Here is a 12,203-nt window from a genome sequence, read left to right on the forward strand (position 1 = left end):
TACCTTCCTACTCCACGAAAAACACAATTAAGTTCTTCTAAAATGCAAAACTCAACTGATCAGAGAACTCCTCCCTATTTTCTTCCTTGTGCAAGATCCTTCTTTACGTGTCACCTACCAGTTTTCCTAATAAGCCGGGGATACAGTATTGTATCATTTCCATTTTAAAGAAAACAGGGTCAGAGAAATTAACTAGTAAGTGGCAAGGCTTGCATTAGAATTCAAATCTGGGTCCAAAGTCCATACTTTCCCATTTTTCTGTACTTGAATAATTGAATAATACTGGTTAATAATAATTGGTTAATACTGGTTAGCTTCACTTGGCTGCATGGAGTTCCTGAAGGTAAGACCACAACAGACCCTCATATAAACCAGTTCACTATGGCAAGAATTCTGTTCTTTTTTTTTTTTTTTTCTATTTTAAAGGTTTTATTTATTCATGAGAGACACAGAGAGAGGCAGAGACATAGGCAGACGGAGGAGAAGCAGGCTCCATACAGGAGACTGATGCAGGACTCAATCCCCCGGGAACTCCGAGATCACGTCCTGAGCCAAAGGCAGATGCTCAACCACTGAGCAACCCAGGCACCCCCAAGAATTCTGTTTTATAGTCACATTTAGTGATCCTAATCTCACAGGGTTTCATATAATTTCACAACTTCTTTTAACAAAAGAAGTCCTAAAAGTAAAAGGTTATAATATTTATTATAGAATTCCAAAAGAATTCTGTTTTATAGTCACATTTAGTGATCCTAATCTCACAGGGTTTCATATAATTTCACAACTTCTTTTAACAAAAGAAGTCCTAAAAGTAAAAGGTTATAATATTTATTATCTTTGTAAATGAAAAACAAGTTTCAAATTACATTATTGTTTCATATTTCTTCAAGTTTATAAATAATAATTTAAATGTATTGTAAGTTCCTTGAGAACAAGATCAACGACCACTGACTTGAATCTCCCCTCATGACATCCTATAAAAAGGTACATAATTGATACAACTGAACTGAATCTGCTAAACAAATCATTCTTTCATATTGCTTTTAAATTACTTAACTAATTACTATATTAAAAGGATGAACAAGAAATCACTTTATAGGAAGCCTATAGGGGCTTATTACAGGGGGAGGAAGACAACAGATCCGTACCTGAGATATCTTCTGGCATGCTCGTTTTTATGACCAACCATGAGATAGTAGCATCCCACCGCAAACCAAGATACCTACAAAGTTCAAAATTTACTGTAACCAAAGATGCTTACGTTGGAAATAGAAATCTCTAACAGATTAGGCCAGAGCATGGACTAGATGTTCCATCACATACATGTTCTAGCTCAAGCTACTCTAGTCCAAGTTAGAAACTTCTCTGAGACAGGCTATTAAAAGTCCTAGATGAAAAAAAAGTCCTAGATAAAAAAAGAACAGATTCTTCCTCAAAGTGCCTTCAATGATGTCTGTGTAGCGTTCAACAGAAGATGAGGCTCCCAGAGTTCAAATGCCAGCCTGCGTCATGTCTTCCCTGGCTCGACCCTGGCTCCAAGCAGGAACTAACCAGGATCAACCTCATTAGCTGACTTCTCTTGCACTGGTTTTGCCTCTTTCTAGATTACTTTCATGCTGGCCAACGATGGATTCTTATGAGAGCCTTAGGCCTTGATCCCTGACTTCTGTCTCTAAAGACCTAGTTCCTGATTCCAGTTTCAATGTCTGGGTGGTTGTGACCCACAGCAGTGGAGACTGATTTCAATCACTGCATTGTTCAGTAAGGTATCTTACATGTGCAGTGTGAAAAAGCATTAGCATTACTCATTAAGAGGTGAGAGTATGACTTTCACTTTCAATATTTTCTTTTTCTGTATGTCAAGTATTTTTAAATAAGTGTATATAATTTCTATAACCAGAAAAAAGGATTTTTGTCTTAAACTCTTGTTTGAAGATACTTAGAAAAATAAAAAAGCTCATGGACTGAAAAAGCTAATGCTGCTTCTAATTATCATAGCACTAGGAGGTTCTCCTCCAACACCCTGAAATAAAACATTATTTGCTTGAACTTAAATATAAGCTATTACACAAAAAATACCATAATAAAAAAAGTTTTACACTTACTTACAGGATTACTAGGATATAGATCCACCAATTTATGAGAAAGATAGAAAAGTTCTACATTAGAGAAAAAGAAAAAAAATTAGATCCAATGAATTTTAAGATACGACTTTCCTCCAGTTACAACTCTTCACAATCACACAGATTTTGTTCTCACAGCAAAAATTTTATACTTTTCCTTCTTTCTACGTAAGGAGATATACCAACTGCACAAGGCAGCTGTTACAGATTTTTCATTCACTCCCCCGATTCCTTACCCAGTAAGTGGGTGCCGAGTGCTTCTGGAGTGGCACATGAGAGAACACGTCATGGTACTTAAAAAGTAGTTTCACAGCTTTTGACCTATCTTAAAAACTGAGGTCTCTAACCCTATGGCCTTATGGAGCATCCATATCATCAACAATCAATCTGAGTAACCAAACTTTCAAGTTTATCAAATCAGCACAATGATTTCTTCTTGAGGAATGTGTAAGTCATAACATGCCATTGATGTTTCCCACATGCAGACTTGGACGCATTAGACTAAGATAGCCAGTGACTGCGTCCATAACAAACCTCCGAGAAATGTCATGCTGCTGGCTCACAAACCACGGTTTGAGCAGCAGGGGTCTGGAATGGGAGTGTCTGGCTTTTTAAAATCCTGACAGAGTCCACTATTCAGCTTAAAAGACTTAAGGGCAAATATCATCCAAATATAACTAAGTTCCTGAAATGTTAAAATATGGAAAGCACAAGCAAAAAAAAGTCTGTCCCCCTCCAGTTTCTAAACAGTTACTGCCTGCTATCTTATCAATTTTCTTAGAGATTTACAAAAAAAAAAAGGAAAAACTGGCCCCAACACTATAAAGCTTATATAACCTAAACCACAAACTACATTTGAGAAAAGGAGGCACAGATAAAGAAACAGTGTTCTGCTGGCATAATAGAATTGATCCTCAGTCACTCTGATAAGCCTTTCTTATTTTTTTTTTTTAAGATTTTATTTATCTATTCATGAGAGACACAGAGAGAGGGGCAGAGAAACAGAGTTGGAGAAGCAGGCTTCCTGCAGAGAGCCCGAGACAGACCTGAGCCAAAGGCAGATGTTCAACCAGTGAGTCACCCAAGTGCCCTAATAAGCCTTTTTCACCCTACTACTTTTATTGGAGAACTCCATTATGTTGTCACCTGCAATCTCAAATATCCAGGATTTGAGACAAAATTTCAAGAGTTACAGAAATTTTTTTCTTAACAATTACTATTTTATTTGTTTTAAGTAGGCTCCACACCCTGCGTGATGCCAAACACAGGGCCTGAACTCAAGACCCTGAGATCAAGACCTGAGCTGAGATCAAGAGTCAGATGCTCAACTGAGCCACCCAGGCACCCCAACAATTATTTTCATTTAAAAAAGTTTTTTTACCATTTGCTTTATTCAGCTCCACAAGAGTACCTATATGTACAGGTAAACAGTTTGCATGGAAAGGATCTTTCTCCATTACTCTGAAAGTCAAAACAACAGACTTACTGTGCCAGAAACAGTATGTAAGAGAACATTAAAATTAGCAATGTCTAAACAGTCATTATGTAAAATACTGTGGGGTACAATACTTTTTTACTTTCTTACTTCACCTTGATTCAGTTAAGGTAATGATTAATTATCTCACAAGTGAAAGAGAAATTTCTGGTTTATTTGTTAGGAATAAAAATAAACACTATCACATATATTTACTTTAAATCATTAAAACTATAACATAAAATGAACAATCCAATTATTTAGGATTAAAAACAATACAAAATATTAAACAGATGATAAGTATTTGTCACTTAAAATTTTTGTGAAATCAAGGATTTAAAGCAATCCTAAAGATTCGTTCAAAATAGCCTATGTGTGTTCACTTCTATAGTACATATAGTAAAAATAGCATTTATAATGTAGCTAAGAGACAAGTCTGAATCAGGTGCACTGGAAAACTGGCATGGGGGGATGGCTTGGCTAGTTAGTGAGACTGACTGAATACCCAGTATCTAGAGGATTTTACTAGTCCCTACTTTAACAAAGAATGGATTTTATAAGACTATGTGCCAGTACGGTATTTTCAAACTTGCAAATTATAGAAGACTGAGATGAGGGACATGTCTATTCCTAAAAGTAATGGAATAAAACTACAAGCATGCATAAACCTGTAATTTGTTCTTTTAAGAAACAATTACCCCTCTAGTAATCTATAAAAGGTAAAAGCAACTTAAATTATCACCCATTTCAAGATTACTCAGAAAGCAGTCCCACACACTCCTTAGGTAAAACGGGACAGGACTCTTATGTTCCTACACAGAAACGAGTGGATATACTTACACAGAAGTAAGCTTGTAGCACATTTTAAAATCACAGTTATAATAATGTCTTTCAGCTAAAGACACTACCACATCCAGATTCTCTTGCAAACCATCTACAGACTCGGGGAGGACAGTTTCACTAGGTTTATTATACTGCAACAGAGAAAGGTAGACATGAACTCAATGAGTGACACAAATCAAATGGCAGCCTCAATCTGGCTCGAGGGCTCAAGGCTGTGCACAGGGCAAGTGTGAGATTCAAAAGCTCTTAACTTCCTGCTCATTCGTCCTCTTCTCAATTAGCTGAACTCTCCTCTCAATTTTATCATGGAATTCCAGGGTAGGAATGTGTCCATAGGAGAAAGACACGTTTTTGGAAGCTTTTATAGGAATCATCATTTAATTTAAGCAATCTAAATCTATTCTTGCAAATGTGCTAAAGTAATAAAAATTAACTTTTAAAAATTTAGCTAGTAAAAGAATAGAGGCCAAATTTAGTAAAACATTTACATAAAGCAAATACAGTGTTTTCACTTACCTTTTTTAATTTGTTCTCAAACAGAAAGCGTAGCAATTCCTGTTCTTCAGTACAGAGCTTGCTAAGAGGTAGTGACTCAAGAAGTTCTTTTTCTTAAAAATGTTAAAAAAAAAAAAATCCTCACAATATTTATGGGGGAAAAAAACATCAGCGATGAAAAATATTTTTCTATAGTTCTTGGTCTAAGTAAATCAAACTCATAAGAGAAAATAACAAGATCAAAATGTACTAGGAAAACTAAGACAGTGGTTCCAGACCCAGGTGGTGAGAACTACCTGGAGGGCTGAGCCATGAAGCCTTTTAAGTGATGCTGCACATCACCAGATAGAAGGACCACCAGGCTGGTTTCCCAGCCTCACTCTGAGTGAATAATTCTGTCATGTTGGCTGTCCTAAGCACCACAGAATGGTTAGCGGGATCTCACCTCTACCCGCTAGATGCCAGTAGCAAACCTCCCACTACCATTCTCAATTTGTAAAAATCAAGAATGTCCCTAGAGGGCAAAACCACTGCCCTAGGCTAAAATGTGCTTGAGTCCCATTAATACAACATCTCCACCTTCTCTCCATTTCTTGCGTTATGTTCCCTTCGTATTACTGCTCACATACTAGGTCTATGGTTCTCAGCCCTACCTGTACCTCAGGGTCATCTGAGAACTTTAAAACATCTGACCCAGGGCCCCAAGAACAGAGATTCCATTCCACTTGCTTGGAGTCGGGACCCGCACACTGATGTTTTTAAAGTTCTTCAGGGCTTTGAGGTGCAGCCGGGTTGGGCACCTCTGAATCAGAAGCTGAGGACTCGGCTGACACTACCTTAAGTCACTTCTCAAAAAGATGGTCTTATACATCAAAACCCCTAAAGACTCTGACAGCAAGGGGACACTGTAAAAAACTGTCCTTTGTAATGTGCTTCACATTTGAAGATGCTAAGGAAGTTAAGAGGTCTATTGAAACCTGCAACATTGTCTGCTCGATTCTACAGACTTCAGAGGAAAAAAAAAATCCAAACACTATTAATTGTGCTAAACATGAAAACACTTGAGTTTCCAAACCTTCTTGGGCTGTCAACATGTGATGTGATGTTAAAAGATCAAATGCTTCAAAACAGTAGGCATCGAGTTTCAAAGCTTCTTTGTAGCTATAAGTAGCTAGGGCTCTGTTATCCAGGGCATCATAGATCTTCCCCCGTAGGAGACAAATAGAACTCTTTATCTGTTGGAAAAATGAGGAGTCACATACTAAACCAATACTTCTAAACTTAATTTTTGATCAAGAATTATATATTACCTGAAGGCTGAGACTTTTCTTTACCTTTAAAAGGATTTGTTCCATCCCAACTGTTAGACAGTATAAATTAAAACAGGAAAACAAAGTAAAACTAATCTATCTTTCTTAAGCTCTCCTCACTTCAACAATCTTTATAACTAGAGTACATGTCACTGCTACTTTGTTCCTATCCTGTCTCAGAGAGGGTAATGATTGAGATGGCAAAGAGCATACAAATATTAAATCAAACTCAGTTTGATAGGCAGATCTCAGTGAAAGAAACTGAATGTAGCAACACAGCACAAGCCCTACATGGGCTTGTAGTACTGGGCGGACCTGAGTTCCAATCCCAGCTCTGATGCTTACTAGTGACTCCAGACAGGTTTCCTTCCCTCACGTTATTTACAAGGTCTTGTGAGAACCAGAAGGTGTAAGCACACATTAAGGTGTAGGCACAGTCGCCACTGCACTACCATTAACAAGAGGGTATGGTAACCCATATTCCAGACTGTGACCCTCAAGAAATATGTAACTAGACTTATAGATGATCCAAAGATAGGCAGCTAAAACTGGTAAAGGGCAAAGAAGATTCATCAGAAAATCCAAACCTAAAAATGTCAGAGGATATAACAAGCAAATCTTAGACCTATTCAGTACCCTTGTTAAAATTTTTTTAAAAAAGTGATTTCATAAAAAAAAAAGTGATTTCATAAATAACACATTACAAACCATGCATTTCTTAGATAAATTAACAGATAAGCAGTCCAAAAATAATAATGATAATAACCAAGCTCCCTCAAAAATACCTTTCTTTACAGAAAAATGAATGTGCTTCTTAGCACATAAACAGATTATCTCAAGAAGGCTGTTAAAAAAAAGAAAGAAAAAAAAAAAAAAGAAAGAAAACAAGAATAACAGGTCCAGATTAGTAATCTGACTGTGAACGTTATTGATTAGGCTACATTATATAACCTCTGTCAACAAGGAATTTGCAGGCAGATATGAAGTCTACAAACTAAAATATACAATATAACATAAATAGTAACACCTGACCACTCCCTGGAAGGAAGCAAACTAAGGTAATCAAGGTTTTCTGCAGGCTGCGGGTAGGCCATTGCAACACAGTAAGAAGGGGAAGGGTTAGGGCAGCCCAGGTGGCTCAGCGGTTTAGCGCTGCCTTCAGCCCAGGGCCTGATCCTGGAAACCCAGGATCGAGTCCCATATCGGGCTCCCTGCATGGAGCCTGCTTGTGTCTCTGTCTCTCTCTGTGTCTCTCATGAATAAATAAATAAAATCTTAAAAAAAAAAAAAAAAAAGAAAAGAAAAGAAAGAAGGGGAAGGGGTAGTCCACTTGCCCAAGTAGCTTAAGGCATCAAGTATGAGAAGAAAGATACCAAGTCAGCCTATTCCAGATTCAGGCATATGAGGACATAACTACAGCTTCCAACTAAGGACTCAGAAATGCCTCAGTATGTTTTTGTGTTTCAGCGACAAATAAGTTGGAAAGCAAACTGTTTTAACATGGTGATACTCAAAGAAAAGAAGGTGGTTTTTGTTTGCCATGTCCTGTGGGTAATTCTCACCAAAGTTACTGAAGCATGCTTACTACAGTGTGACTTACCGAGGACTGTGACATTTCCCAGTCACTAGAGGGGTCTTTCAAGCCACTTTCATCCTTTAAGCATTTCTCAAACAACCTTTTGTTGATTGGCTCCTCCATATCAAGAATATCAAGAGCTTGTTGATGCTCTTTTGCAGCATACTGTGTAAAAACCAGAAATACTGTTTATCACCCATGACTTCTAACACTAGATATACACATGAATACTATGTGTATATTTCAAAAGTTAATAATATATCATGCCAACTCATTACCTAAATTTAAAATGTAGAATTTAAATTTTAAAATTCTAAAACAATTTTCTTCTTGCATGTCAGATTCTAGTAAATTGAGGATATTTTATAGCAAATAATACTAAAGAAAAGAACATTTCCTCATGAAGTATCTTACTAATCTGCCAAGCCCGATCACCAGAATCCTTACACATATGTAAGGAATGCATAACATTCACATAATTAAACTCTTACCAAAGAAAACTGAAACTGAGGGCACACTTACATGGCATCTAGCTGCAAGGTAGCGACATGCTTCATATAGCTAGGAAAGAAATTATTAAAAAAGAGATCAAGATAATACATACTCCCATTCTAAAAGAAAGCTATAAGCATAAAATGAAGAAAGCAACCTTCCTAATTTGTCCTTTTACTTTTGCAGAAAACCCAAATCCAGTCTTTTTAATACTATACTCATGGTGAACCTACTCCTCACTAGCACCTAGGATTCAAAAAGGAGTAAGGATCTGCCCTCGAGGAGGTTCTGGCAGGAAGACATAAACTACATAAACTCTGAAAGAAGGGCATGAGCAATACTAGCCAATTAAACGGAGAAAAAAGTGGGTAGGTCTAAGGGACTGCAAGTAGTCAGCATGACCGGGTTCAACACAGACTGGAGAGAAATCACAGAGGACTATTAATGCATCTGATTTGACCCTGTAGATGATGGAAAATCACTTAGTGATATGGTGAGTGCTATAATCAGGACTGTGTTTCTGTGTTTTGGGAAGATCACCCTTGTGATAGTTTAAAGGATAGTTAAAAAGAGAGGGAAAGTAGAAGTGGGAAAGATGTTACTAGAGAGACAAGAGGCTAAGACAAAACAGACAAAAGACCTGACAAGTACGAGGAGTAATGACACGGAAAGGAATATCCATCATTTCAGGGTTATTTAGAAAACAGAATTTTAAAAACTAAGTGACTCGGCTGGAGGGACAAAAGGGAGATTAGGAATGAGAAAATTTCTCATTCAATCAGAAAAACTGAATCCTTTAAAATAATTTTGACATTGAATCTATTGACAATTTTGAAAAGCTTTGGGAAGCTTTAAAGTTCACACACTTACTTTGTCCAGTTTTCGTGACCGAAGTGCATGAGCTGCTCTATGATACTGTGCTGTTAGGTAAAGACACTGAGCCAACCAATAAATGTCCTGGGGTTCCTCTGGAAGAAAAAAATCACTTAATTGGTCAGAGGTACAAGGAAAACTATAAAGCCTTTTAAAAATACAGAAATCAGGAAAAAAAATTTAAAGTTGTCACTTACCATGAGAAAGTGAAGCTACTTTATCTGCCCAAAATAGAGCACTTTGATACTGTTGCTATATTAAAAAAAAAAAAAAGTAACTGCTGTTATTTTAATAGTTTTCAACAGATATCTAATATTAGACTGCTATGCAATAAATTGACATCTTAATACAAAACTGGTTTACATGTGCCAGGGGTCTACCAATCATATCTCCATTTTACATGCAGCTAGGTGAGTTTTGGTTCAGTGGTGCAATAAGAACATTACTGTAAGATCTTTGATAATTACAGCTCAAGAAGGTAGGATTTCTTTTCTTTGTAGAAGTTTAATACATTGGAAAAATAGATCAGTAGGTACCTAAAACACTAGAAAATTTAAACAATTATTTTGCAGTATCTCGTTAGCAACGGTTCTCAGTTCCTGAATGCCAACTAGGTACTGTGTAGCCAGTCAATCTGGGAAGAGGAATGCTTCCAGAATGGTTTCAACTCCGCATCTGGCAGCATCTCAGATTCACTCCGAACATTTCATATCAAATATGCTTTTCCCTCCCCTTCTTGGTTTCCAACTTATTCGGAGGGTATAAACTTGACAAAACCTGAGTGCTGGAGTCACTTCTTAAGCACTGCTGTCTTCATTCAAGGGCAGTGCAGGGAATGCAGATATTGTTAACATGAGTTTTTAAAAATACTGACCCCACCAAACACACTTATTTGTATTTTTATTCACTTAAGTCCTGCCAAATAAGAATCACAACTAAACTTCTCGAAAATTTTCATTAACTAGCTGAATTCAAAGGCCACCCTACACCTTGCAGTGAGCACCGTGTTACTGAGCAGCTACTCTGTGCCCAGCAGGGAGGCCAGCTGCAGTACACGGCAGACACGAGGCTGACGGTCCCTCATCCACCAGGCGAGGGGAGGATGCTGGGGTGCTGGGGAGTGCGGGGTGCGAGGCTGGGGTGCTGGGGCTGCAGTGCTGTGGGGCCTGGGGGGCTGCGGGCCTGCGGGGCTGGGGCCTGCGGGGCTGGGGCCTGCGGGCTGGGGGGCTGGGGCTGCGGGGCTGAGGCCTGCGGGGCTGGGGGGCTGGGGCTGCAGTGCTGTGGGGCCTGGGGGGGCTGGGAGGCTGCGGGGCTGGGGCTGCAGTGCTGTGGGGCCTGCGGGGCTGGGGGCCTGCGGGGCTGGGGGGCTGGGGCCTGCGGGGCTGCGGGGCTGGGGCTGCGGGGCTGGGGCTGCGGGGCTGGGGGGCTGGGGGCCTGCGGGCTGCGGGGCTGGGGGGCTGGGGCCTGCGGGGCTGGCGGGCTGGGGGCTGGGCTGGGGCTGGGGCCTGCGGGGGCTGGGGCTGGGGCTGCGGGCTGGGGGCTGGGGGCTGGGGCCTGCGGGGCTGGGGGGCTGGGGCTGCGGGCTGCGGGGCTGGGCTGGGGCTGGGGCTGGGGCTGGGGGCGCTGGGGGCGCTGGGCTGGGGCTGGGGGCCTGGGCTCGGGGCTGGGCTGGGCCTGCGGGCTGGGGCTGGGGGCTGCGGCGGGGCTGGCGGGGCTGGGCGGGGGCTGGGGCTGGGGCTGGGGCTGCGGGGCTGCGGCTGCGGGCTGCGGGCTGGGCCGGCTGGGGCGGCTGGGCCTGGGGCTGCGGGGCTGCGGGCTGGGGCTGCGGGGCTGCCGGGGCTGCGGGCTGGGCTGCGGGCTGGGGCTGCGGGCTGCGGGCTGCGGGGCTGCGGGGCTGCGGGCTGGGGCTGCGGGCTGGGGCCTGGGGGGCTGCGGGGCTGCGGGCTGGGGGGCTGCGGGGCTGGGGCTGGGGCTGCGGGCTGGGGCTGCGGGCTGGGGGCTGCGGGGCTGGGGGCTGCGGGGCTGCGGGCTGGGGCTGCGGGCTGGGGCTGCGGGCTGGGGCTGCGGGCTGGGGCCTGGGGGGCTGCGGGGCTGCGGGCTGGGGCTGCGGGCTGCGGGGCTGCGGGCTGGGGCTGCGGGCTGGGGGGCTGCGGGGCTGCGGGCTGGGGCCTGCGGGGCTGCGGGCCTGCGGGGCTGCGGGCTGGGGCTGCGGGCTGGGGCTGCGGGCTGGGGCCTGCGCCCCTCCTCTGCAGTGCTTTACTCCGGGTCCAAGGCCCAGGCCGGGTGGGACCCGGCGCCGCCGAGACCGCCACGACAGTCACCCCCGCGGACCAGGGCTCAGAGCGCACTGGCCCCCCCAGCCCCGGGGCTCCCCCTTCCCGGTCGGGCGGCCCACCTGGTCCAGGTACTGCCGGACGCGCTTCCGCAGCCGCTCCAAGTTCATGGCCGAGCCCCTGCACCCACAGCCTCCTTCCCGCTCCCCGCCCGGCCCCGCGCAGCCCCGGGGCTCTTCCGCTCCCGCCGGACCCCGCCCCGGAAGTCCTCCGCACACGCGTCCCCCCTAGCGCTGGAAGCCGGCGTCGAGCCGTTGGTTCCGAGGCGCCCCTTCGGCCCCCAGGGGGCCGGAGTTCGGGGCTAAGCCCGGCCGCGCTGCCCTGCGGCGGAACCCCGGGGGTCGGGGCTGCGGCCGAGTCCAGGAGCGGAGAGCGAGTCGTGCCGGGGCGCCCTCGGGCCGCGAGACCGCAGACGCTGTGCTGCCTCCGCCCCCCTGCGGCCTCTGCGCCCCCTGCGCCCCCTGCGGCCCTGCGGCCCCTGCGGCCCTGTGCCCCCTGCGTCCTCTACGGCCCCTGCGCCCCCTGCGGCCCCTGCGCCCTCTGCGCCCTCTGCGCCCTCTGCGGCCCCTGCGCCCCCTGCGGCCCTGTGCCCCCTGCGTCCTCTACGGCCCCTGCGCCCCCTGCGGCCCCTGCGCCCTCTGCGCCCTCTGCGCCCTCTGCGGCCCCTGCGCCCCCTGCGGCCCC

General features: G+C 44.4%; 1 protein-coding gene across 2 annotated transcripts in view; it reads right to left on the reverse strand.

Annotated features, from left to right (window-relative positions):
* Positions 1 to 11,706, reverse strand: part of CDC16 (cell division cycle 16) — a 36,307-nt gene extending 24,601 nt beyond the window's left edge. For both annotated transcript variants that reach the window (XM_041731211.1, XM_041731210.1), the window contains exons 1-11: positions 11,582 to 11,706; positions 9,384 to 9,438; positions 9,184 to 9,281; positions 8,344 to 8,382; positions 7,846 to 7,986; positions 6,011 to 6,170; positions 4,957 to 5,048; positions 4,438 to 4,571; positions 3,505 to 3,584; positions 2,110 to 2,159; positions 1,149 to 1,222 (exon numbers count right to left, since the gene is read on the reverse strand). In XM_041731211.1, the coding sequence (XP_041587145.1) occupies positions 1,149 to 1,222; positions 2,110 to 2,159; positions 3,505 to 3,584; positions 4,438 to 4,571; positions 4,957 to 5,048; positions 6,011 to 6,170; positions 7,846 to 7,986; positions 8,344 to 8,382; positions 9,184 to 9,281; positions 9,384 to 9,438; positions 11,582 to 11,629 (971 nt within the window). In that variant the 5' untranslated portion in view covers positions 11,630 to 11,706. The remainder of the gene's footprint in view (positions 1 to 1,148; positions 1,223 to 2,109; positions 2,160 to 3,504; positions 3,585 to 4,437; positions 4,572 to 4,956; positions 5,049 to 6,010; positions 6,171 to 7,845; positions 7,987 to 8,343; positions 8,383 to 9,183; positions 9,282 to 9,383; positions 9,439 to 11,581) is intronic.
* Between the last annotated feature and the right edge of the window lie 497 nt (positions 11,707 to 12,203).

The sequence above is a fragment of the Vulpes lagopus genome, chromosome 16 (assembly GCF_018345385.1).
Source record: "Vulpes lagopus strain Blue_001 chromosome 16, ASM1834538v1, whole genome shotgun sequence".
Lineage (NCBI taxonomy): Eukaryota > Metazoa > Chordata > Mammalia > Carnivora > Canidae > Vulpes > Vulpes lagopus.